At 44.1% G+C, this 27,411-nt stretch overlaps 1 protein-coding gene and 1 pseudogene across 3 annotated transcripts; one reads left to right on the forward strand and one right to left on the reverse strand.

The window, feature by feature from the left end:
• Positions 1-6,390: 6,390 nt before the first annotated feature.
• LOC136461637 (large ribosomal subunit protein eL20z-like) lies at positions 6,391-9,304 on the reverse strand. Of its 3 annotated transcripts, none has more exons than XM_066460927.1 (4): positions 9,100-9,304; positions 7,644-7,722; positions 7,343-7,457; positions 6,391-6,657 (listed from the first exon to the last, which is right to left on the reverse strand). In XM_066460927.1, the coding sequence occupies exons 1-4, from the start codon at positions 9,302-9,304 to the stop codon at positions 6,592-6,594; spliced, it is 465 nt and encodes a 154-aa protein (XP_066317024.1). In that variant the 3' UTR covers positions 6,391-6,591. The 3 variants fall into 3 exon arrangements, with proteins under 3 accessions (XP_066317024.1, XP_066317025.1, XP_066317026.1); XM_066460928.1 differs by lacking the exon at positions 9,100-9,304 and adding an exon at positions 8,198-8,503 and having other exon boundaries at positions 6,406-6,657; XM_066460929.1 differs by lacking the exon at positions 6,391-6,657 and adding an exon at positions 6,664-6,869.
• A 221-nt stretch (positions 9,305-9,525) lies between these two features.
• On the forward strand, positions 9,526-15,364 carry LOC136461635 (C2 domain-containing protein At1g53590-like; annotated as a pseudogene).
• Positions 15,365-27,411: the final 12,047 nt, after the last annotated feature.

Below are 27,411 nucleotides of genomic sequence, written 5' to 3' on the forward strand. Positions count from 1 at the left end.
GGCTCCGATCCTCGCCGCTGTCGTAGCGTCCGCTGCGTCGAGGATGATAGCCGTGGCGGGCTCCTTCCCTTGGGTCACCGTAGGCGTGTCTGCGGGTGTCGAGGGTGCTACGTGCGTCGTGGTTGTGGCCGAGACGTTGATGCACCGGGATTGCAGTGCGCTGCCCATCGCCTTGCGGCGCCTGGTGGACCGACGCGTCCCTAGCGAGACGCACCAAGGGGGTACGCTGGCTAGCGTTAGGCTCATGTCGCCGAGACATCGAGCTCTCCGCCTGCTGTGCTGCCGCACGCTCAAGTAGCGTGTGAATCTCGCGGTGGACCCGGTGATCCTCGGGCGTCGCGGCCTCTGGAAGGCCATGAAGTAGGGCCATCGCGACTGTGATGTTCTGGCTCGCACGAGCAAAGCGGGGAAGGGTTTCATCATCGGCGATGATCCTTCGGTTCACGTCGCGGGCCACGGCGTGTGCGTGCCCTCCATCTCCGCGGCGCCTAATCTCCTCGTTGATCTTCTCGTACTCCCGAACAAGCTGCTGTCCGGCTTCGTCTATTTCCCGCTTTTAGGCTTTCAGCTGCTCCACCCCTACGTGAGGTGGGGCCACTACTTCCCCTTTGGCTCCATTGCCGAGGTTGCCTGCCGGGGTGACCTCCTCCTCGGAGGCGCTTTCGACGTGTCCCTCGGGGGTTTACACTATGAAGCATTCCCGGGAGGGATGATGGCTCCCCCTACCAGAGTCAGAACCAGAGTTCGACCCTAGGCCTTCTGTGAGGAGGCCGTGGAGGGATTCAGTGATGCTTTTGATCATCCCCATGAACTCATTATTTGTGAGAAATGGGATCACACGCTGGGCCACAAGGTGGCTTACAGTCGCCGCGGCGTTGTGGAGACCGAACATAAACGCCATCGAGGCGCATCGAGTGGAGCGTTCCAGAGAGAGGGTGATGCGACGTGGGGCCTCCCTGGATGGCTGGGGTCCAAGGGAGATGCCGGGCTAGCCCTCAAGCTTCTGGTAGCTGAAGTTGGTGGAGGGGAGAGACTGGACGGCTGCATGGGCCAGCGCCAACTCTCCTCCCAGTGTGACAATGAAGTCTAGGTCACCGAAACGCACGTGTGCACCTAGGACCCAGCTGATTACGTGGTTAGCCATCCGAGACCTGTTTTGGAACGCGCAAAGGTCCCCTACCTGGCACGCCAACTGTCGGTGTTTTGAACAAACACCGGCTAGTAAATTTATGATTACTGCGTGTTAGGCTCGGATGGTGCACTAAAGGACACGAGATTTATACTGGTTTGGGCGGAACATCCCTACGTCTAGTTTGCTGTTGCTGCTCATGTTATTAGTACCGAAAATGGTTCATAGTAGGGGTACAAATGGTCAAGAGAGGGACGAGTCCCAAGTCTCTGATAGAATGATCAAAAAGGTCGCCGAGAGCTTAGTCGCTGCTCAGTTGTGTGTGAAGCGTTGTGTGTTCAACTTGTCTGTCAAGAGTCTTTTTTCTAGTGAGGGGCCCTGCCCTCCCTTTTATAGACCAAGGGGGGAGCAGGGGTTACAGATGGGAGAAAAACCAGAAGCCAAGAAGCCCCTTCGAAGGTATTGGGCCCTCCTTTTCCTTTGAGCCAGCCTTGCTAACACGGCCAAACGGTATCAGGGATTGACACATTCGTCGGGTGCCCGTGTCCTGGTGACGCCATGCCCTTACCTGGATCAGCAAGTGTCCCGTCCCGCCCCTCCGGGCGGCGTGTCGGACAAGGGTGTTGACCTGTGGCCCTGTGGGGAGCGGGCGACGCGGTGACAACACGTCCGTTACTGTAGAGGGCGCGAGTCTCTTTCTGGACCATAGTGATTGTCGTATGTCTGTGTCAGGTTCTGTGTCTAAGGGCTAAAGGCGGCGCCTACAACACTATTCGGACTCTGCAATATTGGAATGGTCTAAAGCGCCCATCCCGTCGTACCCTGGCGGTACTTTTCCTGCTGCGGCGCAGGGCATGGTCCATGGTGCTGCGTTTGACTTGAATGTCATGTCGTACCCTGTGCCCATCCTTATGAAGGTGCAGGGTGTACTTGTTGGGCGAGGCGGCGCCAGCCCTCGGCTGTCGGGCGAGACGGAGCCCACCCTCGGTCGTCGGGCGAGGCAGAGCCGGTCCTCAGCCGTCAGGCGGGGTAGAGCCTGTCCTCAGACGTCGGGTGAGGCGGAGCCCGTCCTCGGTTGCCGGGAGAGGCGGAGCCAGCCCTCGGGGGTCGGATGAGGCGAAGCCAGCCCTCGGGGGTAAAGATGGCAGCGGGCGTGGTGCCCGCGGATACTGCCTTCTTATGCCCGCGCCCGCCAGCTAAATCTCTCGCCCACGCCCGCGCCCGCGACCCGCCACGGGCAACAAACCACGCCCGCGCCCTCCATCCACGGGCATGAAATGCCCGCGGGCATGCCCGTGTGCCCGCCAGGTTGAGTATATACATAAACCATAGTGCATTACAAGAGATACGAAGATACATATTCACAACAAATCGTGTATATATACATATATTTGCTTGTAGGTCCCACATGTCAGACCTGTGGAGCGGGTCTGGCGGATAAGCGGGCGAGGATAGTACATTTCTTTGCCCGCGAAGAACTATCCTCTGGGTTCAGAACGGTGCCCGCGCCCGTGCCCGCGGGCAAGAAGTGGTGCCCGTATCCTTGCCCATCGGGTTCCATGCCCGCGGGCATGCGGGCATTCTGTGCCCGTTGCCATCTTTACTCGGGGGTCAGACGAGGCGGAGCCAGCCCTAGGGGGTCGAACGAGGCGGAGCTAGCCCTCGGGGGTCAGGCGAGGCGGAGCCAGCCCTTGGGGGTCGGGCGAGGCGGAACCAATCTTCCGTCGTTCGGGCAAGAAGCGTAGTAGCATTCTTGTCTGACCGAAAGCGTCAACGTTCGATGGTTATTAGTCCCACCTCATTGAGTACCCCGGTATTGGGTCCCCGACAGGGTGTTCAGATACTAATAAAAAAATAAATTACATAGTCCGTCGGTACTCTATGAGATGAATTTTTTAAGCCTAATTAATCCGTCATTAGCACATGTTTACTGTAGCACCACATTGTCAAATCATGGACTAATTAGGCTTAAAAGATTCGTCTCGCAAATTAGTCGTAAACTTTGCAATTAGTTTCGTAATTAGCCTATATTTAATGTCCCATGCATGTGTCTAAATATTCAATGGGACAACTATTAAAATTTAAGAGGGGCAACCAAACACCACATAATTATGACCTGTTCTTAGTCAGCATGGGCCCATTGGTACGATGTACTAAATGATCCAGGATGACCTACATGTCATGCTGTTCCTATAGGTTACCTCAAGGTCCAAGTTTTGGACGTTGACAAACTTCTTGATCTAGCTGCATGATGGTAGTATGCGCATATGCCCGTGCAGCTTAAAGCAATAACTGAGGGTCTTTGACGGCCGAGCAATTGTGTCATCCAAAGAAGGAAGCAGACCATCATGTTCTTATCGAGTCGCACTGACAAGGACTTCAGATGGTTGAGACATGAGATGGCAGAAAAGAACTCATGGATATTGTTTAGGTTGGATATTGAGAAATGTGGTTAACACTAGAGTGTTTACAGTGACTTGCTGTTTGATCACTTAAAACAATCTATAAATACTTAAGATAAAAAATTTGCCTGACCAAATAGAACTACAATATAGAAATACTTAAGTATTTCTAGACTGTTTTAAGTGATCAAATAACAAGTCATTGTAAAAAATCTAGAATTAGCCACATTTCTCAATATCCAAGTCATGGTAAAAATTAAAATTTATCAATTTCCATATCTACGTCCGCGCCACGCAAGCAGCCACGTCAACGACACGTAGAAAATAACTCTGAACCTTAGCGCCGAGACGTGTAAGCTCGGCGCCAATTGTTACGGCGCCGAGGTCAGGATCTATTTTTTGAAAGGATACTGCCAGAAGCGTATTTGTAAAAATCTTTCAAAAAAGGAGTGCTGAAAAACAAAAAAAAAAAATCGGCTCCAGCAGGGGCTGCATGGTACAACAACGACTACTTGAGCACGAATTTGATTCCATTCACGTATCGAGTGTTGGCTCGGTCTTCACGTTTATCATTCATATGATCCTCCAGCTCAATTGGATGATACCACTGTGGAACAGGAACTGGCCATATGTTTATTGGTCTCTGGCCATCTTCAATAACAACGGCCTTCAAACCATATGCCCTTAAATACGTAGTGTTTTTTGTCTCGAAATATTCCAGGATTCAGCGGAGACCTTCACGATACAGGTATACGGTTCCTATTTTCTTATTCAATCCAACGAAGTTCATGCCAATATAATTACCATAGACATCAACAAGGGGCCCTCCGATACCAGCCTTAGTGACTTCACATGTGGAGTAAGAAAGTTTACTACAGTCAAGACTGTCTGTATCAGCAGTTAGTATTCCACTTGTAGCCATTAATGTGCCTGATTCGAAGATCCGCCCAACAGCTAATACCTCCGTATCTATTCTCTCATCAAGTTCGAGAGGAATTGTATGTTTAAGATTCACAGGATAGCGAGCGCGGCAATTCTTGACACTGACTAGAGCAACATTGTAATGTAAACTGTAATGTAGCAATGTCCCATCCACACGTTGTTTGTTTGGGAGCAACACCTCAATCCTCAAGCCTTCAGCAATCTTATTGTGATCATAAGGATCCTTAACCAAGCTCGCTGAAGTCAGAATACTTGGACATTTATCATAGAAGTCAACGAAAACTCCTGTGCATGCAAAAAACCTTGTCTTGCCATTGACAGAAGCAAGTGCCACAACGCTTCTGAGATATTTCAGAAGAAACTCTTTTCCTGATACAAGTCCAGACACCTTCCGGATAGACATCACCAAAAGTATCTTCAAAGGTATTGACCAAAATCCAGCCACTATTGACCATACTCCTTGATGGAATGGGATAACCCAAAGAGTGTTGATCCTGAAATTGTTCCTTGTCAACACAATCATATGCCTTAGGATGGAAGCACCGCTCCCCACTTATAGTCTCAAACCAACCGTTCATGCCAACATAGCGAAATGCCATCCTTTGCATGGATGTCGACTGTTCAAGAGCTATTCTTGGTGGCAAAAAAATGAAGTGGTTCATACCAACAAAGCTTCCATCAAAATAAAAAAATGCCGCCCCTAACCAATTCTCAGAGCATTTATCCACATCAGAGAACACAAGACATTTTTTATCTTCATATGAAAGCAACCCAGTTCCAGTTGTAACCATTAAATTCCCAGAGAGATCGTGCCCTATAGCAGCTACGTTCTCCTTGTGAGGCATGAATTCCATTCCATGATTCAGACGCACACAATAAACATCAAGGGAGGAGTTCACTTTGACAACAGCAAGCTGACGGTCAGAATCATGTTCTTCGAGATGTCCTGTGACAACATTGCCTTCGCAGTGTACTTCAGTCTTATTTTCCAAACGGTAGAACCGTAAAGCCCGAACCAAACTTCCTGATGTCACAAACTTTGTGGCATTGCTGCGGCATTCTATGGCTATGGCAGAGAATTGATGTCTTGTGCGTCCACTGGTCAAAACAATTAAGACGACACTTCTTGACAAATTTGATGCAACTTCTTCATTCAGCTGACTCCAAATACCTTGATTGTTACTAGCAGGTAAGTCACGACCGCAGGTTCTTTTATTCTTGTTTGAGAATTGTGTGATATCATCAGCACCCCTCTTACTTGCTAACATCTTTCCAAGACTTGGTCCGGCGTAGGGGCGTGCGACGTGGGTAGCAGGCACGGGGACGTCCGATGCAAGGGCAAGGGGGAGCCGATGTCCGGAGCAGGTCGGACCTCCACGGCGAGGTAGAACGTCCAGGAGGTGAAGAGGCGCGGAGGGAGGAGATCGAGCTGGCGGCGTGGAGGCAAGGAAGGCCGGCGGCGCGCAGACTAGATGCGGCGAGGTGGTGGCACGCCACGGGTGGTCGGGACACGGGACGGTCGTTGCGGGCTCTGGTGGAGACCTGCCTACTTCTTGTATACCGTGGGAAGGTGGAGGATGGGGGATGGAGGAGGCTGCTGCTGTGAAACCCTAGCTACTCTACCATGGCTTTGAGCGAGACCGCGAGAGAAAAACTTGGCTGGCATGTAACGTGTCTCGAAATTAACTACCAGGGTTTGATTTGAACAGCCGTAACCAGGAGAACCTAGAACCGGATGATGCAGGTTCCAATTTTGCACGCACCGTGTCCTTCTCAGATTTCAGTTGGTGCCTCTCTTTTTTTTCCTGGTTATCCACAGGACTACAGGAAATCAGTGGCTACCAGCGAACCCTGGTTACAACTTCATAGATCAACTATTAATAATTGTAAGCACAATACATTACTACAATTTCTTTCAGACTCAAATTGCTTCATTATTCACAAGGCTGAGGCATCTCGGTCTGATTTATTTATGGCCAAGAGCAAGGTCTCTGTTCTCCTTGTTATAAACATGAATAATTGTGAATGCAGAACAAATATCCATTACAATGCTGATTGTGTGATTTCTTTGACGCAGGGATAACATGTACGTTATGGACAATGACAATGCGATGTAAGCTAAAATAAAAAAACATGAGTTCCAGCTGCCGCCCCAATGATAACAGCAATGGTAGCGAGGATAGCCTGTTATACCAAGTAATTCTCATCAGAATCGCTTAAGTTTCAAAATTACAGTTAACAAATGACTCAGATAAGTGATCGAATGCAGAGTTACATCTATAGAATTGCGATAGCTTTTGGCAATACCAAGAGAATAGACAAGCATTCTTTTCTTTCAATAATGCACCCTCTGGAAGTGCTCCCTTTCTGTCTCATAATTCATAGATGAGCTCTAGCTATACAAATAAGTTAGAACTCTCAAAAGTCTCAATGCATGAATCACAAACTAACAGTTCCATCAAGCATTTTAGTGACCAAGAGCCGGAATAAAGTTCATTGAGTACGACATAGCAGTCACCATAACAAGATATTCAAGATGATTGAAGTATCTATTTTTTTCTTAGGTGATCATATGGCTACAAACTTTTTTCTAGCAACTTGATCTAGCAATCTCAAAGTAAAGCTAAATATTTTTCTTCTTCTTCTTGGAGCCTAGTGTCAACAAGAATGGACAACGGTCCAAATTTACTATTAACATCAGATTTAAGGCTCACTCTCGGTCGATTCACAGTTTACTTCTAGTCATGCACAGATAAAGGAAGTAGAAGTTGAGCAAGCATAGAAATGAGTTTATTTACTAGTACCATCTGATGGTATTGATGATGGACCACATGACACATGAGTTGTGTAATACAAGTTGTTTACTCACCGCTACTGTGCATGCGACATAGCCCGGTTTCTCCCTGTAATCAACTCTGGAACACCACAGCAGAAGGGCTCCAATGTACCAGGGAATGGCACCAAGAAAGAAACCGATTATGAACCTTGAAGGGGAGGAGTTTATCATTAGAAGAGTAGTAAATAAAAGGAAGGAAACAAAGCTAAAGCAGCAGCACTGCTGTACCATGAATTCTGCCCAAGTATCAAACTGAATGACAATGTTGTTTGACACATATGAATGAAACTGTTATGAAAAGAGAAAGAAAGATGGTGCGACGATGATGACTTACAGGAACCAGCCAAAACCAATGCCGCAACAGGGAAGTCGATCATGGCTGTGTCCCCGCACACCTGCTTCGTAATCTCGAGCTGAAAGCAGAGCAAACTGAGCAAGGTAAACAACAACATGGAATTTGGATGTAAGCATACACGGAATGCATTGATAAGCAGAGCAGGCACTATACATTGCAGATAGTGGGCACTAGGACAAGAAGGGTTTGACAGTTACTCTAAAACTGGAATTTGGATGTAAGCATACACGGAGTACTAGCGAACTACGGAGCCGTCGCTCTAAAACTGAATTGGATTAATATCCTGGTAAAAACAAGGTAAATTAAACCCACTATAATTTCCTTTGGTTCCAGCAAATCTGGTCCCAATTTGCGCAAGAGAGTCGCCGAATAGGGGCAGACAGTTGAGATCAAACGACGCCTAGAAACTTTTTTTTTAACGAACAACGCCTAGAAACTTGATCTTGATCCCGCAGTTTTTTTAAAATGGTACGCCCAGAAACTGAATTGGGGTAGTATTCGAGAAAGGAAATCGCACATCGCAGCAACGTTACCGGGAACGGACTGGTAGCCGCCGCGGTGGTGGGCGGAGAGGCCCGGCGGCGGGGCGGGCTGTGGAAAGCCGACGGGCGGCGGGCGCGGGGGAGGGTAGCTGGGCGGCCCCTGGAAGGCGCCGTATACGCCTCCCTGGTGGGGCTGGGAGCTGTCGGCCTCCTCCCCGCTCATCCTGCTGGGCTGCTGCGCGCCCGCACTCCGACCTCTCCTCTCTCCCGGAGGCCGGAGCACGCAAGTTTGGTGGTCTGGTAGCCCGACAGCGCCACACTTTTGGCTGGTTCGCGGAGAAGTCCTGTTGTGGGCTTGTTTGTGTGAAAGAAATTTATATCACTTATGATAAGCCACGGTTAAACGATCGGGCTGAGCTGAAGCCTGAAGGAGGGAGGAGGAAGAGGCCAACTGTCGTCATGGCCCATGTGCATCCGATGCACACGACGTGGACCCGCTCGGATCGACCGGCTTGGCCGATTCGGCCCCCGCCTAACCGTTCCACATGCCGTTACGTCGCAAAGGCACACTGTTTGTTACGAGAATATGCCAAAAGGCGAAATAATCGATTGCTGACAATAATGGAGCATACCAATAATTAATTGATTAATACGGAGTAGTCCATCCGTTTTAAAATAAGTGATGTTTTAGATTTATTTAAACCATTTCAAATTTGACTAAATTATAGAAAAAACATTAATATTTATGACACCAGGTAGAATATGAAAATATATATCATGATAAATTCAATAATACTTTTTTGGTATTATAAATATTAATATTGTTTTATATAAATCTGGTTAGAAATAATTTAACTTAGAAAAAAACTATAAAATCATCTATTTTAGGACGTAGGGATTACTGCCCTCTGCTAGTCGTGGCTCGTGGGTTTATTATAAGCGAAGGAACTCACCACAGGCCCACAACCAGTGGCTGAATAACGCCGCGAGACGTGGATGATCCGATCGCATTCGCAGCCGCGGCGTCGGCAGGCACGTGACGACACACCAGGCCTGCCGCGTGCGGCCCGTGTGCCCGTGTGTACCACTTGCCCTGACACCTGCGCAGCTTCTTCTTCTTCTGTTGGGCCTGTGCCTGGCCCGTTGGCTGGTCGGCATGTCGCGTTAGCTTCTCAACTTCACCCCCTGTCGCTGTCAGAAATCAATTTCTACTACTACTAGTCCTCGCCGTCCCCGCCCGGCTGGCCGGCCGTCGTGGTGCGGTGGTGGTGGTCTGGTAGTGGTAGGGCTCCCCTCCTTCCAGAGCAGTGTCACACCACGACCCGTCAGACCGCCACTTGCTAACCAACGCCTTTCTTCTTGGCCTCCGGGAGCGGGAGCGGGGAATGGACGCCGCCGAGCTGCCCATCGTCTACCACATCGGCCTGGTGCTGGCCGCGCTCTGGGCCGCCGCCGCCATCGGCTTCCGCGGCTCCCTCCTCTACCTCGTCGCCTTCCTCTACCTCTACATGGTGGGTACTTGCTGCAACTACTTCCTGCCCCCCTCACGTACTCTGTACTCATTAAATCACTAAAGATTTGCCCCCTTTTGTTGCCAAAGAAAGAACAGCACCCGCCTGCCTTTCGTACCGCATCATACTATTCCAGTATATGTTGCCTTTTTCAGCAGGGTTCGTACTTTGTACTTCGTCGGTTTCTGTAATTTCCCTCGCTTTCTCTGATGAAACTTGTTTCTGTCATCAAATTCTTTCACCTTATCTGATGCAGCAGCCCGTGCCACCAAAAGGGCAATTTGCCACCTCATTCTGCACTCTGCTTTGTATCTATTCTGGGTGCTATGGTTTTATAGATCATTTACCAGTTAGCCATGAAATCCAGAGACCTCGCAGCAGCTAGAAAGCTTGTTGCATGCTATCATTGCTTGACTAATTAGCATGGCACATCATACGCTGCAAAAGTTACTCCACACAACACCCACTTAATCGAATCAAATTCATTGGGACCAAGTCTATCTCCTGGCTAGGTTGTATAGTTATTTTTCCAAAACTGCGGTGTACTGATCCTATGCCCCCAAGATAAATACATGGCTTCCAAGGGATAACTTTCTCAAGCAATTAGTAGCTATTCTACTTTGGCACAGTATAAGAAGGTTGATGACATGTGAGAGTGATATTACATGAATGATTGAATGCTTCTGCTTTTTAAGGATTTATTGTATCGTATCGTGATTTCAAGACCATCAAATGCTACAAAGTAATTTCCTTCATCTTTATGACCTCCTATACTAATTTTTATGGACTAATTTCAATTCATTAAGAACCAATCAAGTGATGTAAAATATTTCAAATGATTTAGCTGAGGCACCTTGGCACTGTATCAGAAATTTTCCCGTTTTTATTCTATGTTATGGAATGAAATTTCCCTTCTCTTCATCAACACCAACTCCAAGCTGGTTCAGTATTTTTAGACCATACTGCTTCTTTTTCCCTGTTTAACTTCCTCATCTTTTCATGACACTTACTGTAATTTTAGATTCTCATCCCAACTTTGCATACATTGTTTTCCAAGTCTTGTATATCGTGATCCTAGTTGTTTGCTTGAACATGTGTGATACCAGAATACCAGATAATCAGGAGAAATTAAGTTACAATAATGCTCCTTGTAGGTAAATGCTCGCTGTGCAGTGAGACTGCGGAAGAGGATACAACATGAGGAGATGAAATCTGCCTATCAGCGAAGGGTATACATCCTTATTTTTCTGTGATCCACAGTTGTTGCGCTTTTTAAATATTGCACGGATAAGTATTGTTGACTAGGCTGGAAATTTCATTTTCTCCTTTTTATTTCCTTTTTTATGACTGTTCCTGCCTGTGTAAATGCATCTCATATTGTTTCATGTTTAGCTCCTCTCTGATGCAGAATCAGTACGCTGGTTAAACTATGCAATCAACAAGATGTGGCCTGTCTGTATGGAGAAGATCAGTTTCACAACTTCTACGACCCATCATACCATGGTTCTTGGATAAGTTCAAACCTTGGACAGTCGTATGGTTTCCTTCTTTTATCTTGATTTTCTGATTCATATTCTCTATTTTGTGGCATTTTACCTCGAACTGCTTCTTTAACAATGATTTCCTATGACAGTCACATTTTAGTTTCGTTAAGTAGGCATTTCCATCCATCGATTTTCTGTAGCTTACTTGATATTGTTATTCTGCAGAGCAAAGCAGGTATTCAGGAGCTTTACATGGGCAGGAATCCACCAATCTTTACCTCCATGAGAGTTCTACCTGAGACATCAGATGATGACCATTTGGTAGGTACCACTTTTGTTTGATCTGAATATTTCCTTTACTTCTATGGGCAATTGACAATAATCTGTGTTTATTTTAATGCTTTTATACAGGTTCTTGAGCTGGGAATGAATTTCCTTTCTGGTGAAGATATGAGTGCTGTACTTGCTATGCAGCTGCACAAGAGTGTGGGACTTGGAATGACTGCAAAGATGCATTTAACTAGCATGCATGTCGAGGGAAAGGCAAGTTAACTAGTAAGCTGAACCATTTTGCCATAGGAGTGATAAACTTGTGACATTCTCATAGAAAATGGATTTTAAAACACCAAATCCACACTTAGGAAGAGTGATGCTTTGGAAAGAGTGTGATTCACATTATGCTGAAAAAAGGAAAAGACTTATGATGCTAACTTTTTCAAGTCCCATGTTATTTTTCTCTGTGCATAAATAAGTGACATAATTTACAAAATGGTTAAAGTTTACAATACCTCTTTATTATTGTCTTGCTTTACATTGTTAAAGTTCTCCATTATCATTGGGGACCGTGCTAAAAATTCGAAATAGGATGCACAGTTTCCCTTACCTTCATGAAGGCAACCACCAACACTCATGAACCAAAAATACACAGTTTCTTGTACAGACTGGTGGCAAGGACCATGTTGTAACTTTACTGTAATCCTAAGGAAATTAATAAAAGTTTTCTGGTCAAAAAAGGGCCTATACATATTCTCCCTTTTTTGTGACAAACAGCAGATCCCACCGATCTTTAACTGTGTCAAGCAATATAAAAATATATATATACGGATTTGTTCTATGGAAAAGCAGATGGTAAAGAAAATTTTAGTTTAAATTTAGAAAACCCTCATTAGACAAAGGAAACAGTTTCTTCCCTACATGTAATGTTTACCTTGTAAAGTTGTACTCAACACAAGAATATGTTTTTGCAGATTTTAGTTGGTGTGAAGTTTGTTCGGAGTTGGCCATTTCTTGGCCGTGTAAGACTATGTTTTGTGGAGCCGCCTTATTTTCAGATGACTGTGAAGCCACTTATTAATCATGGGCTTGATGTCACTGAGTTTCCAGGAATTTCAGGATGGCTGGTGAGATTTTCCTGTATTATAATATTTTCTTATTGTATAATTGGTGATTCTGTTTCTTACTCATCACTCGGCCTACTGGGTTTCTTTTTCCAGGATAAGTTGATGGATACTGCATTTGGGCAGACATTAGTTGAGGTCAGATTTTTATTACGGAGTACTATTTTTTGTTTGTTTTGCTTTCTTCAAAAGACTTTCAGGGCTTACCTTTGAAGGTTGTCCATGTACCTTTTCCTTACTGAGGTATTTTTTTTCTTCTGGCAGCCCAATATGATAGTCATAAATGTGGAAAAATTTGCATCTACTCCTTCAGGTAGGTAGCAACTTATTTCTGCTTGTGTTTCAGAAATCTTTAAAAAATTACTGTGATTCTGAAATCCTCCTGTGGATGTGCTGTTAAAATTTAGTTATAGACAGTTCTCATATGGTGTACAATATGAACTGAAATATTTAGGTCACTTGCTTTATTAGTGTGTGCTAGGCTGGTAGCAAATGCTAGAATTTGTTATGCCCCAAAGTTAAACGAACTTTATAGTTCTATGAACTATGGCTGCAAAGTTCTATTTTGACTAAAATCATTGAGAGGAATAGTGACTCCCACTTTGTAAATTATGTGATGATAAACTTTCAGTTCCCTTCTGTTATCTTCTCTACGGTACCAATTTCTTTTCATTCTGCAGAAAATAACTGGTTCAGCATTGAGGAGAGGCCTCCTATTGCATATGTGAAACTTGAGATTTTAGAAGGAACTGACATGAAGCCATCTGATATAAACGGTGAGGATGAATTGTGCAGCTTCTGTGTTACTCTTCATCGGTGTAACACATTTGATGATCTAATGCACAGGACTAGCGGACCCTTATGTGAAAGGTCGTCTGGGTCCTTTCAAATTCCAAACACAGATACAGAGGAAAACATTGTCCCCTAAGTGGTTTGAAGAATTTAAAATACCAATCACATCGTGGGAGGCAACAAATGAACTTGTCATGGAAGTTCGTGATAAGGACCCCATGTTTGATGACTCGCTTGGGTATGTTCTGTTTTCTAAGCTCATGTTGATAAATGATGCCTTGATAAGGAAATCTATAGGATAATGCTTCTACTGTCTTATTAGCACATTGCTGTGATTCGATTGGCTTTTGTTGAAGAGGACAATCTAGCACCTCCTGTCATTTTATAGTGATCTGACCAAACAACAACAACAACAACAACAACATCAACAAAGCCTTTTAGTCCCAAGCAAGTTGGGGTAGGCTAGAGTTGAAACCCAACATGAGCCCCTAGTCACGGTTCAGGCACTATAGTGATCTGACCAATTTGGTATTATTTGGAAATGAAATAAACATACATCTCACGCTGTTTTATTTACAGACAATGTACCATTAATTTACATGAGCTGAGAGGTGGACAAAGACACGACAAATGGATGTCACTGAATAATGTCAAGAAAGGAAGGATTCACTTGGCAATAACAGTTGAAGATATATGTGAGGTCAGTGGCAAACATTATGTCTATTTTCTTTTATTCAACACCATTTTAGTGGCCTTCGGTGAGGTAGCAGGGTTATACCAAAACGGCATGTTCAAACCTGAAATGTAGAAGGGCTCTGCTGGACTCAATTCTTGTTGTTGTTTTTTCGAAATGGCGGCAAGAGCACTCAAGTCTAGTTGTATCTGCAGGACCAAAATAGATCAAGTTTGGATGAATCATTGAAGCAAGCGGATACTGAAGTACCAGTATCAACATCTGTTTATAGCAAAGTGGATTCTGGTGAACTTCCTGAAGAAAAGAAAGTCTTAATGGATGAAGTGGAGCACATAAACATTGATGGACAAGAACAACCTGGAGGTTTATATGTACATCGCCCTGGCACTGGGGTTCCAAGGACATGGGAATCCCGGAAAGGACGAGCACGAAACCCAGACACACAGATTCACCAAGAGGTTGACAAGTCAAGGGAAATCCCGACACCAAAAGGCAGTGGACAAGGGGGTCTATTTAATGTAGGCTCCTTTTTCAGGAGAAATTCAAGGAAGGGGAGCTCAAAAAATCTTGATCCCAGCCTTCCTGCAACTCCGGGTTCTCAGAGTGTGACAGAGCTTGATCCAAAGCTCCCTCAAACTCCACGTCCCAACCTGAAGGAGCTGGGCGAGAAGCGGACATCGATAAAGATTGTAGTGAATGAAGAAGCAAGCCCTGGCAGACAAGGTGGGAGATGCAGAGAACTCAGGAGAAGATGTGGCAAAGGTGATAGAGAAAAATGCAGGTGAACCAGGCAGATCACTGACAAGCACATTGAGCAGGAAGTTTTCCAGAAAGAGAGCAGATGATAGGCTATCAGATATCCCGGAGCAGATTCAACCTCATGGATCTGAGTCGGTGAGTGAAGGTCCTATTCTTGTTAGAGGTGAGCCAATGATAGCAGAAGGCCATCCGACAGCGGAACATGGCAATGGAGGTGGCACCGAGCTAGATGCGGCAGGAGCAAAGGTTGCTACCCATGCCTCATAAAGGATTGGGACTTAAGATCAGCAGTTTTTGTTCTTGTAATCATGCTGGTAGATTTGGTTTGCGCATGCGGCCCTATTTGCTGTTTATAGACTCATGGTGGTGAAGAACGTCAGATAGTAGACTTGTTTCGTTGTCCATAGTTGCTAAGGATAACCATTTAGAAATGGGTGTAACATATAGTATCAAAGAGCAGCGTGCTGTGCAGTGATATACGATCATGTTGATAAGTTGGCTCTTTGAGATTTTGTTCACTTCTGTAAAGAAACATAAATTCCATATACACAATAATGTAAATCGTAATTTTTGTTGCGCTCTTTCCTCTGCACGGAATATTTTGTCCAATTATTGTCATGCAATATTGGACTCTAATATTGTTGAAAGCATCTAGGCCTCTAGTTGGGTTTTGGTGATTAATACAATACGAGATTACTATGACTAACGTGTGTTTTATAGAGGCAATTAAGTAAGGTCATGATAATGGCAATTGATTGGGTAATCATGGTTGTTATGCCCCTACGATGTAAATCAGTTTCAGTTTTCAAAGGATGAATGACAAGGTTAAGGATGGACTAGTTCTAAGTGTCGTTTGATGTTGAAGAGACACTTAGAGTAGTTTATGACTTTGTTTTTCCTTTGGCCGTACTATTAAGGGGAGTATGGACTAGTAGCTTGGCCTAGATGAGTCTAGTGGGTTAGGTGTGGTGCATACTTGTCAAATCTAGCACTAAGTAGCCCAGGAGTAGCCCTAAGATCAATTAGAGCAAACTTCATTCACATATGATTTCGAATTGGAAGTGAATGGGGGGTCAAATGTTGACCGGACGCTGGCTGTAGAGTCCGGTCAGTTCATTTGATCAAGGAGAAGTCAGTCTCGGTTGCGACCGAACGTTGAGTGAAAAGTGATCGGACGATGGGTGCCAGAGTCCGATCAACTCCAGTAAGGTTCCAGAGAAGGGAAAATCCTGATCGGACAGCGTCCGGTCAGTGTTGACCGGACGCTGGTCAGGTTCCGGTTACTGACCGGACGTTGAAAAACAAAGTGACCAGACTCTGGGTGCCAGCGTTCGGTCAACATTAGTAAGGTTTCAGAGAGCAATTTTCGTGACCAGACGTGTCCGGTCAGTGCTGACCGGACGTAGGTCAGAGTCCTGATCACAACTTAACAGCTTTGTGGCAGGGATAACTGACCGGAGCGTCTGGTCACCCCGCAGAGTGCTGACTCAACCTTCTAACGGTTCGTTTTGAATGAGAGAGTATAAATACTTCCTCTATTCATCCAAGAGAGGTTTTTTGCCCATTTGTTCAGTTGAGAAACACCCTTGAGAGTGCTTAGGAGAGCAAGAGTCTAGTGAGGTGATTGAGATTTGAGAATCCAAGATTAAGACCTCATTAGTGCAAGGAGAGTAGCAAGTGTGCATCCACCCTTCTCATTAGGCTTGTTGTGGTCCAGTAAGAGTTCGTGCTTGTTACTCTTGGTGATCGCCATCACCTAGACGTCTTGGTGGTGATCGGGGATTTAGTGATCATCTGGCCGAGCTTGTGGATGACCCAACTCAAGTTGTGAGCGATTTAGGCGATTCACCGTGATGGAGTGTCGAAGAATCAGCCCGTAAAGAGCACTTGATCCTTGCGCGGATCAAGGGAGAGCTACACCCTTGCACGGGTGCTCCAACGAGGACTAGTGGAGAGTGGCGACTCTCCGATACCTCGGCAAAACATCACCGCGCTCCTTCTCCTCTCTTTACTTTAAGCATTTATATTTGAGCAATTCATTTCTTGTCTTTACTTTCTTAGAATTGTCATGCTAGAGTAGGATTGTAACTTAGGGTGCAAAACTTTTATGCGGTAGATCAATAGAATCACTTTCTAGGTACAAGGGGTGAAATGGACTAAGTGTAGGGTTTAATTATTGCAAAGAATTTTAGAATTAGCCCAATTCACCCCCTTTTGGGCATCTTGATCCTTTCAATTGGTATCAGAGCCTTATGCTCACGAATTTAGGCTTAACCGTCTAGAGAAAGATGTCTCACGGAGATGGACCTTCTCCCATCTTTGAGGGAGATGATTTTTCTTATTGAAAAATCCGCATGGAGGCTTATTTAGAAGCCTTAGATGTTGGAATACTTAGAGCCGCCTTATAAGGCTTTCCAAAACCTAAGGATCCCACCAACCTTCAAGGCGATGAAGTAAATTACGAAAATGAAATACAAAGGCTAGAAACATCATCATTAGAGGCCTTTGCAAAGATGTATTTAATCGTGTGTGGAACCATAAGGACGACCATGCACTATGGTCGGACATTTGTGCACTCTATGAGAGAACAAAGAGTGAGCATAAGGAACACTATCATCTTGTCATAAAAAAGCTTAATTCTTTTTGAGATGCTTCCTAAAGAAAGTACAAATGAAATATACTCACGCTTAAATGTTCTTGTAGAGGAAGTCAGTGGGCTTAGACTTACACAAATGCAACCATCCGATGTTGTAAGAAAGATCTTGAGTGTCCTCCCCATTGACAAATATGGGCATATTATGACCGTGCTTTATCAAGGTGATCTTTCCACCGCTACACCAACTCAAATCTTAGGAAAGATCAACGCACATGAGATGTATATACATATCACACCACAAGATGGCTCATCTTCTACCAAAAAGAAAGACATGGCATTCAAGGCTAGCCAAGAGAAGGGCAAAGCAAGAGTTGAATATGAGAGCTCAAGTGATGATGAAATTGATGATGCAAGTCTTGCTCTCATGGTGAGAAGAACCGCCAAGATGCTAAAGAAGCTCAACAAAAACAGTGTTAAGTTTGATGGCAAGAAAAAGAAATTCTTCACTATCAATAGAAGGAAGCCAATCTTGGAGATGGATTGCTATAATTATGGAGAACTTCATCATCTCGCACATCAATGCCCCAAGTCCAACAAAGACAAGTACAAGAAGAAATACAAGGGCAAAAAAGATGACTCAAGCAATGAAGATGATGATGAGAAAAAAAACAAGCCATACAAGAAGAAAGATGGCAAGAAGGATTTCCACAAGAAGAAGAAAAATGGCAAGGCATATATCATCGGCGATTGGCTCACGGATATTGATTCATCAAGTTGCTCATCCGATGATAATAGTGAAAATAAGAAGGTGGCCGCTATTGTAATTGACTCTTCATCATCTTCACCAACACCACCGTCATCATCCTCTACACACCTATGCCTTATGGCCAAGGGTGAATGAAAGGTATCAAATGATGATGAAAGTAGTGGTGATGAACATGCTAGCAATGATGATAGTAATAGTGATGATGATGAATTTAAATCACCTTCATATGATGATCTTGTTAAATTGCTAAATCAATACACTAAGATCATTAGAAAGTCAAGAGCTAAGAATGAAAAGCTAGAACTTAAGAATGACTCTCTTTTAGCTAAATGTGACATAGCCAAAAAAGCTAGTGTTGAGCTTAGAGAAGCAAATGATGCTATCTCATCCAAACTCAAGGAGCTCAAATCTTCTAAGAAAGAGCTTAAAGAAAAATATGACAAACTTAAGGGGATACATAATGAACTCATCACTAGCTACAATATGCTAAAAGAAGAGTATACCAATCTCAAGGTTAATCATGATAATCTTGTTGTCCCTCATGAGTTTTTTATCTAATGAGCCACATGATGCTACTAACCATGTTGTTAAGATTGATATAGCTACATCATGTGATGATTTGATTATTGAGAGCATTGAGCAAGGTTCTAGTATCAAAGGCAAGCAAGTGGTTGAGTTCGATAACTATGATGAGTATGTCAAGATCAAGGATTAGAATGAGAAGCTAAAGAAAGATCTTGAAAAGCTATCAACCACCAACACCATTGTGATAGAGAACCTTGACCATGATAGTGATCTAGCTCTTGAGAATGAGAAGCTTAAGGAAGAAAACAAGAGACTCAAGAAGGAGAAAAATCATGATGAGCTCAAGGAAGAGAACAAGAAGCTCAAGTTAGAAAAAAAACATCTCAAGACCGGGTTGAGCAAATTCATAAGAGGTCAACATCTTCAAAGTGAGCTACTCATGAACACCATCATGAAGATGGATAGAAGTGGCATTGGGTACTTGGCACATCAAGAGAAGAAGGCTCAAGCTCAACACCAATAACAACACAAGTCAAAGCTAAAGCCAAAGATGTGTTTTGAGTATGGACAAGAAGGTCACTTTGCCCATGAGTGTCAAACTCCACCACCACAACTCTTGCCCAAGCATGCTAGACCTTTTGCTTTCAATGCTCATTACATGCTTAGAAAGGACTCTAGTGGTAAAATGAAAGTCATGTTCTTAGGACCTCCCAATAAGAATAGGCCTAAGAAAATTTGGGTTGCAAAGTCACTTGTTGAGAAAGTCAAGGGCCCTCAACAAGTTTGGGTCCCTAAACAAGATTGATCTCTTGTGTGTAGGTGAACTACAAGACTGGTGGAAGTTATTGGGTAATTGATAGTGGTTGCACTCAACATATGACCAATGATCCTCATATGTTCACCTCACTAGATGAAAAAGTTGATGGTCAAGAAAGAATTACATTTGGTGATAACTCAAAGGGCAAAGTCAAAGGATTAGGCAAAGTGGCAATATCAAATGATCATTCAATCTCAAATGTGTTATATGTTGCTTCTTTAAGCTTCAACTTGCTATCTATTGGATAATTGTGTGATCTTGGCTTTCAATGCTTGTTTACCGAGAAGGAAGTGGTTGTATCTAAGAAAGATGATGATCAAGTTATATTCAAGAAATTTAGATACAACAACTTATATCTAGTTGATTTCACCTCCGAAGATGCTAACTTGAAGACATGCCTATTCACCAAAACATAACTTAAGTGGCTATGGCATAGAAGACTTGCTCATGTTGGGATGAGCTCACTCAAGAAGCTTATGAAGAATGAATTGGTGAGAGGGTTGAAGGATGTGAAATTTGAGAAGGACAAGCTTTGTAGTGCATGTGAAGCCGGCAAGCAAGTTGCAAACACTTATCCTACAAAAGCTTTCATGTCAACAACAAGAGTGCTAGAGCTCTTCACATGGACTTATTTGGATCAACAACTTACAAGAGTTTGGGAGGGAATCTTTATTGTCATGTGATTATTGATGACTATTCTAGATATACATGGGTGTTCTTCCTTCATGACAAGACCGAGGTTGCATCATGTTTCAAAAAGTTTGCCAAGAGAGCACAAAATGAGTTTGAAGTGAAGCTTAAGAACATAAGGAGTGATAATGGAAAAGAGTTTGACAACACAAACATTGAAGCTTATTGTGATGAAGTTAGGATCAAGCATGAGGTCTCCGCAATATATACTCCTCAATAAAATATTGTAGTTGAGAGAAAGAACCAGACACTTATCACACTTGAAAGAACAATGCTTGATGAGTATGACACACCCGAAGCTCTATGGGTGGAAGCTATCAACACCGCATGTTATGCATCCAACTGCCTATTCCTTCAAAAGTTTCTTGGCAAGACATCTTATGAGTTGCTCAATGGAAAGAAGTCAAACGTCTCATTCTTTTGGGTGTTTGGTTGCAAATGCTACATCTATAAGAAGCGGCAACACCTAGGAAAGTTTTAAAGATGTTGTGATATTGGTTTTCTTGTTGGTTACTCATCAAAGTTCAAAGCATATCGAGTATTTAATCATGCCACTGGCTTGGTTGAAGAAACATATGATGTGGAATTTGATGAATCTAACGGCTCCCAAGGAGCATATGAGAATCTTGATGATGTAGGTGATGAACCATTGAGGGAGACCATGAAGTACATTTTGGTTGGAGACATCAAGCCCAAAGATAATGTACAAGTGATTGATCCACCTTCTTCATCAAATGTACCATAAGATGGTGATAAAGATGGAAGAGTAGAAAATAAAGATACCCATGTCTCTTATGATCAAATGGTGGCACAAGCACAAGATGTTGATGCTCTACAACCTCTCCCTCAAGTGGTTGATAGAAGAAATTCACCTTCTTCATAAGGAGTCCTATAAAGGATGTAATGACTCGATCTCAAAAACTTGCTTCATTTATTGAACATCACTCTTTTTGTCTCTTGTGTTGAACCTAAGAATGTAGAAGAAGCTCTTCAAGATTTAGGTTGGATAAATGCCATGCATGAAGAGTTAAACAACTTCACTCACAATGAAGTTTGGACTCTTGAAGAGCGACTATAAGGTGCAAGAGTCATTGGAACAAAGTGGGTGTTCCATAATAAGCAAGATGATCAAGATGTTGTAGTGAGAAATAAGGCAAGACTAGTTGCAAAGGGGTTCTCTCAAGTTGAAGGGTTGAATTTTGGAGAGACCTTTGCACCGGTTGTATGACTTGAAGTCATTCATATCCTCCTTGCATATGCCTCGCATCATGAAATTAAATTATATCAAATGGATGTTAAAAGTGCATTTTTAAATGGCTTCATAAATGAACTAGTCTATGTTGATCAACCTCCTAGGTTTGAATACCCTAGATATTCTAATCATGTTTATAGGTTGTCCAATGCGCTATATGGGCTTAAGCAAGCCCCAAGAGCGTGGTATGAGCACCTTTAGGATTTTCTCATTGAGAAGGGCTTCACCATTGGGAAGGTTGGCACCACACTATTCACTAAGAAGCTTGATGGAGAAATCTTCATTTGTTAAGTATATGTTGATGATATTATCTTTGGATCATCGAATGAAGATTATTGCAAAGAGTTTGGTGAATTTATGTCGAAGGAGTTCGAGATGTCAATGATTGGAGAGCTTACATTCTTTCTTGGTTTTTAAGTCAAGCAAATGAGAGAAGAGATTTTCATCTCTCAAGAAAAGTATACCAAGGATCTTCTCAAGAGGTTCAATATGGATGAATGTAAGCCAATCAAGATACCAATGCCATCTAATGGACATCTCGACCTAGATGAGGGAGGTAAAACAGTTGATCAAACTCTCTACCGCTCTATGATTGGTAGCTTGTTATATTTAACCATATCTAGGCCTGACATCATGTTTAGTGTGTGTATGTGTGCTAGATTTCAAACTAATCCTAAAGAAGCTCATTTGGTTGCCGTTAAAAGAATCTTTATGTACCTTAAGCACACACCAAGCATTGGCCTTTGGTATCCCAAAGGAGCTAGATTTTAATTAGTTGGCTATTCCGATTCGGATTATACCGGTTGTAAAGTTGATAGGAAAAGCACATCCGGAGGGTGTCATTTGTTTGGTAGATCACTTATGTCTTGGTCCTCCAAGAAACAAAATAGTGTGGCTTTGTCCACCGCCGAAGAGGAATACATTGCCGCGGGTGCTTGTTGTGCACAAATACTTTATATGAAGCAAACTTTGCTAGACTATGGTGTAGTTCTAGAAAAAGTACATTTTTTGTGTGACAATGAGAGTGCGGTAAAGCTTGCTAATAATTCGGTTCAACATTCTTGCACTAAGCACATAGATATCCACCATCACTTTCTTAGAGATCATGTTGCTAAAAATGATATATCACTAGAAGGTGTAAGGACCGAGGATCAGTTGGTGGATATCTTCACTGAACCGCTAGATGAGGCGACATTTTGTCGATTGAGGAATGAGCTCAATGTCCTTGATTTTAGTAACTTCACTAGAAAATAAGCTTGTGTTGTCTCTTGCATTGCATTGTAATATACAATATGTTTAATTTTTTGTAATGCATTTAGGGCTTGTCTAACATGGTTAAGATAACCGCCGAAAAGCGTGTGAAGAAGCTTAACCTCGGATCAAACTTGACAAGCAACTAGAATTAATTTCAAGTATTGCATTGCATATGCATGTGTTGTTTTGTCATTTCATTTCTATTACCCTTTTTATTGCCTATTTTCTTAAAAAAGAAGTATAGCGTAAGGCAAAATATTTTTAAAAAATTGAGGGTTTGAGAGAGGACACTCACATCAGTCCCAATTAATGTTTATTTGGGTCTTATTGAAGTTGGGACTTAATTGGGAGCAGGTAGCGCGAAGGAACATTGAAGATTTGTTGAAAAAGGGCGATCGGACGCTGCAACGAACTCTAGATTCTAGCATCCAGTCAGTTCACAGGAGGTGAATAGAAGCACAAAGGAGTCACCAGACGCTGATACAGTGTTCGTCCTGCGTTCGGTCAGATGGTGATCCTACATCCGGTCAAGCGAAGAAGATGTACACAAAATCGACCGGACTCTGGCTGTGTCTGGTCACGACTTGAAGGGATTTGGACCTCTCTATAGTTGACCAAACTCTAGGTGGCAACGTCCAATCATTGCCACCGAAGTGTCCGGTCAGTAGAAGTCGTGCAGATCTATTACTCTGTTCCGTTTCCTTTCCTTATCCATCATGGGTGGGCCACCATATATACCATACGGCATTTTGTACCTACATAACTCGCACCCGCACCCGCACTGACTTCGTCGTCGTAGCTTTCCTCGCCCGCACCACGCACCCGTGCCCTAGCCACCGCCTACTGCGCCGCTATCTCACGCCGCACTGCACCTCCCCACACCTCGCGCACTGCCCGTGCTACTCCCACATAGCTGTGTCCTAGCGCCGCCTCTCTCATAGCAGTGCCGCACGCCCATGCCCTAGCACCGCCACACCAGCATCACAGCCACGCGCCTATGCCACATTACTCCACACCGATGCCCTAGTCCGTCACTACTCTGCATCTTCTCAGTCGTCGAACCTCTTCGCGTTGGAACCCTAACCCTACGCATTTTCCTGGGGGTGCCCTCATGTTTCATTCCTTTGCTCTTTGGTTCATTGGTTCATTAGGTAGCAAGCCATCGCCTCTAATTTCGTAGCTATTGCTTGCTTCTTAGGGTTTCATATCTCTAGATGTATATTGTAATTATTCATATATCCGATCTATTCTATCATGCAGCGAGTCAGTGTTTGTGAGGTTCCTTTAGCAGTGGTCAGTGAACTTGGGGTCAAGCCAGCGAGTGTCAGTGATAGTTGATTCTTGTCTATGGTAGTAGTTCATTTCAGCTCCAGCAATGGCACGTGTCAAGAATGCCGAAGGTGGTCCCGGTGATGAGGATCCAAGGCCTCCTCCTCGCTTGTCTGCTGAGGTGAAAGGCAAGGCAAAGAAGACCATGACAAAGAAGCAGAAGTTTGTAGATGCTGATACTTAGAGAGTTATAGTAGTGGCAGCCACCGCAGAGTGTGTAGAGAGAGGAGGGGCTCGGAGTGGTGTCCGCATTACAGATTAGCTTTCTCCAGCACATAGGGCCACCATCGAGAGGGTTGAGAGTCTTCATGGTAGTCTAGCTAGGACTATCATGCTTGGTGGATGGCGTATTGCTATAGATGAGAGTCAACCTCTAGGGAGACTATTGAGCAGCAGGCACAGCCAGTAGAGCAGTCAGAGGGTACCCAACACACAGAGCAGACTTAGGAGACAAAGCAGATCGAGGAGATAGAGCAGGCACCTCAGCCACAGTTACGACGCTCTGGTCATACTTGTGCTTAGGTGACACCGAGGCCTAAGACATAGAGGAGGGGTTGTCATCTGCCTCCCAGACCATAGGGTCTGCCTCCAGTGACTCACCTTGACTTGTGGGCAGCCACAACCAAGCAGGTACAATAACTTAGGTTCATACAGTTCAAGGACTGGTTTCCACCGAGGCAGGATGAGTGTGCTTTAGAGGGATTCTATACACCACTACAAGAGGATTTCTATCATGCATATCTTAACAGTGGGGTTGCTTTTAGATCTCAGAGAGTTTACTCCATTGAGTCAATTGTTGTAGTAGTAGGAGAGCAGATTCATCCCCATCTATCTTATCTGCTAGGGTTGACATACCTACTTGGATGGACTGGTCGATATGTTCCATCATAGGTCCATGAGTTTTACTCTTCATTTTGGATTGACTCGAGCCATAGGTTCATACACTTTGCATTCATAGGCCATGACTACAGGCTGATGAGCTTCAGGGTCACAGAGATTCTCAGGATTCTAGAGTCACCCATTTGCCTACATGAGGTTTGCTATGGTCAAACAGAGCCTCCTAGACACCCTCATGGCAGTCCAGTGCCTCCTACAGATCTGGTCCGACCTTGCTTCATAGAGCCTTTTAGCGAGGGGTCGAGCAGGTGAAAGCTCTAGTTTGGTTTTGATGAAACCCTAAGTGCTAACCTAGTTTATCAAGTGATCATGAGATAGGTAGCACATTCCAAGTGGTGAAGCAAATGAAGATCATGACATGATGATGGTGATGCCATGGTGATGATCAAGTGCTTGGACTTGAAAAGAAGAAAGAGAAAAATAAAAGGCTCAAGGCAAAGGTATAAATGGTAGGAGCTATTTTGTTTTGGTGATCGAGACACTTAGTGAGTGTGATCACATTTAGGATCGATAGCCATACTATTAATAGGGGTGAAACTCATATTGAAATGCGGTTATCAAAGTGCCACTAGATGCTCTAACTCATTGCATATGCATTTAGGATCTAGTGGAGTGCTAACACCCTTGAAAATATTTGTGAAAATATGCTATCACATGTGCACAAGGTGATACACTTGGTGGTTGGCACATTTGAGCAAGGGTTAGGAACTTCACTGGTGGAGTGTCCGCCCGTAGAGTACGTACAGTCTAACGGTGCCATCGGTGCCCTATACAGAAAAGACGGAAGTCACTGGAAGTAACCGGACGCTGGCCTCGGTTGGACCAGCGCGTTCGGTCAGTGGAAGCCACGAAGACGCTAGCGTCGGTCTCTGATTGGACGTTGGGTCACTCAGTGACCAAATGCTGATAGGGTGCGTCTGGTCCTACTGATGTGGTAGCACATAGGGGAGTCACCGTGTGACCAGACGCTAGGTGTGTCAGGTCGAGCATGACCGGACACGTCTGGTCGTGAAAAGTCGTCTCTAGATGCTTACTGGAATTGACCGGACGCTGGGGTTCAGCGTCCAGTTGTCACTTGACCATTGAGATTGGGCGATCAACATTTAAAGAGAGGGGACACGTGGCATGCATCGCGTGACCAGACGCTGAGGTCCAGTGTCCGGTCAATATGATCGGAGCGTCCAGTCACCCTGTGTTGTGCCCATTGAAGGGGTACAACGGCTCAATTTCATGGGGGCTTCTATTTAAGCCCCATGGCTAGCTCAAGCTCACTCTCTTGGCCATTTGCATTGACACAGCAACCTTGTGAGCTTAGCCAAAGCCCTCTCACTCATCTCGATCATTGATTCATCATCTTTGTGAGATTGGGAGAGAATCCAAGTGCATTGCTTAAGTGTTTGCATCTAGAGCACTTGGTGTTCGTGTTTCACTGCAGGATTTGTTTGTTACTCTTGGTGGTTGCTGCCACTTAGATGGGTTGGAGCAGCGAGGATCATCGAGCGGAGGTTGGTGATTGTCTCCAGCTCCGATTATGGTGATTGTGAGGGGTTCTTGACCTTTCCCCAGCAGAGAGCTAAAAGGTACTCTAGTGATTGGTCTTCATTGATATTGATTCTTATGATTGATTGGTTCACTCCTCGACACGACGATATAACTATCTTACTCTATCCCTTTACATTATCACAAACTAGTTACCAAGCTCTTTAGTGTAGCTAGTTGTGAGAGCTTGTTAGTTTGGTTAGTGTAGCTCTTTAGTTAGTCTTTGAGAGCACACTAACTTAGTGTAGTGTCATAGCTATTGTGTGGATAGAAACTATATAAACTAGAATTATGGTAGGTGGCTTGCAATTTTAGTAGGCTAGTGCAACACTTGCTTCGCCTCATAATTGTCTAATTGGTTTGTTAAGTATTGTTGTAGAAATTTTTATTAGGCTATTCACCCCCCCTCTAACCATTAGGACCTCTCAAGTGGTATCAGAGTCGAGGTCACCGTGATTTGAGGCTTAATAACCTTCGGTGTAAAAATGGCTCAAATCAACAACACCAAGAAGCCACCCCAATTTGATGGCACAAATTATCCGTATTGGAAATAAAAAATGACCACACATATCAAGTCAATCAATAGAAAAGTGTGAAAGGTGGTATAAACCAAAATTGAGATTGATGATCTAGAGAATCCTACCGTAGCCAAATAAGTGCTTCTCCAAAACAATGACATTGCTCTAAGTGCCATTCATGATGCAATTGATCAGAGAACATTTGAGTAAATCAAGAATATTAAGATGGCTCATGAGGCTTGGAAGAAGTTGGAAGAATCATTTGAAGGCACTCAAGCCGTGAAGGGTGCAAAGGCATATATTCTCAAAAAGAAGGAAAAGAAAGATAAGAAGAAGGATGAGAAAAAGAAGAGCGTGACATTCAAGGCCACATCATCCAAGGGCAAGGCAAAGCAAGATACATCAAGTGAAGATGATGGCTCATGGGATGATGATGATGATGAGA

Source organism: Miscanthus floridulus, chromosome 6 (assembly GCF_019320115.1).
Source record: "Miscanthus floridulus cultivar M001 chromosome 6, ASM1932011v1, whole genome shotgun sequence".
NCBI classification, from domain to species: Eukaryota; Viridiplantae; Streptophyta; class Magnoliopsida; order Poales; family Poaceae; genus Miscanthus; species Miscanthus floridulus.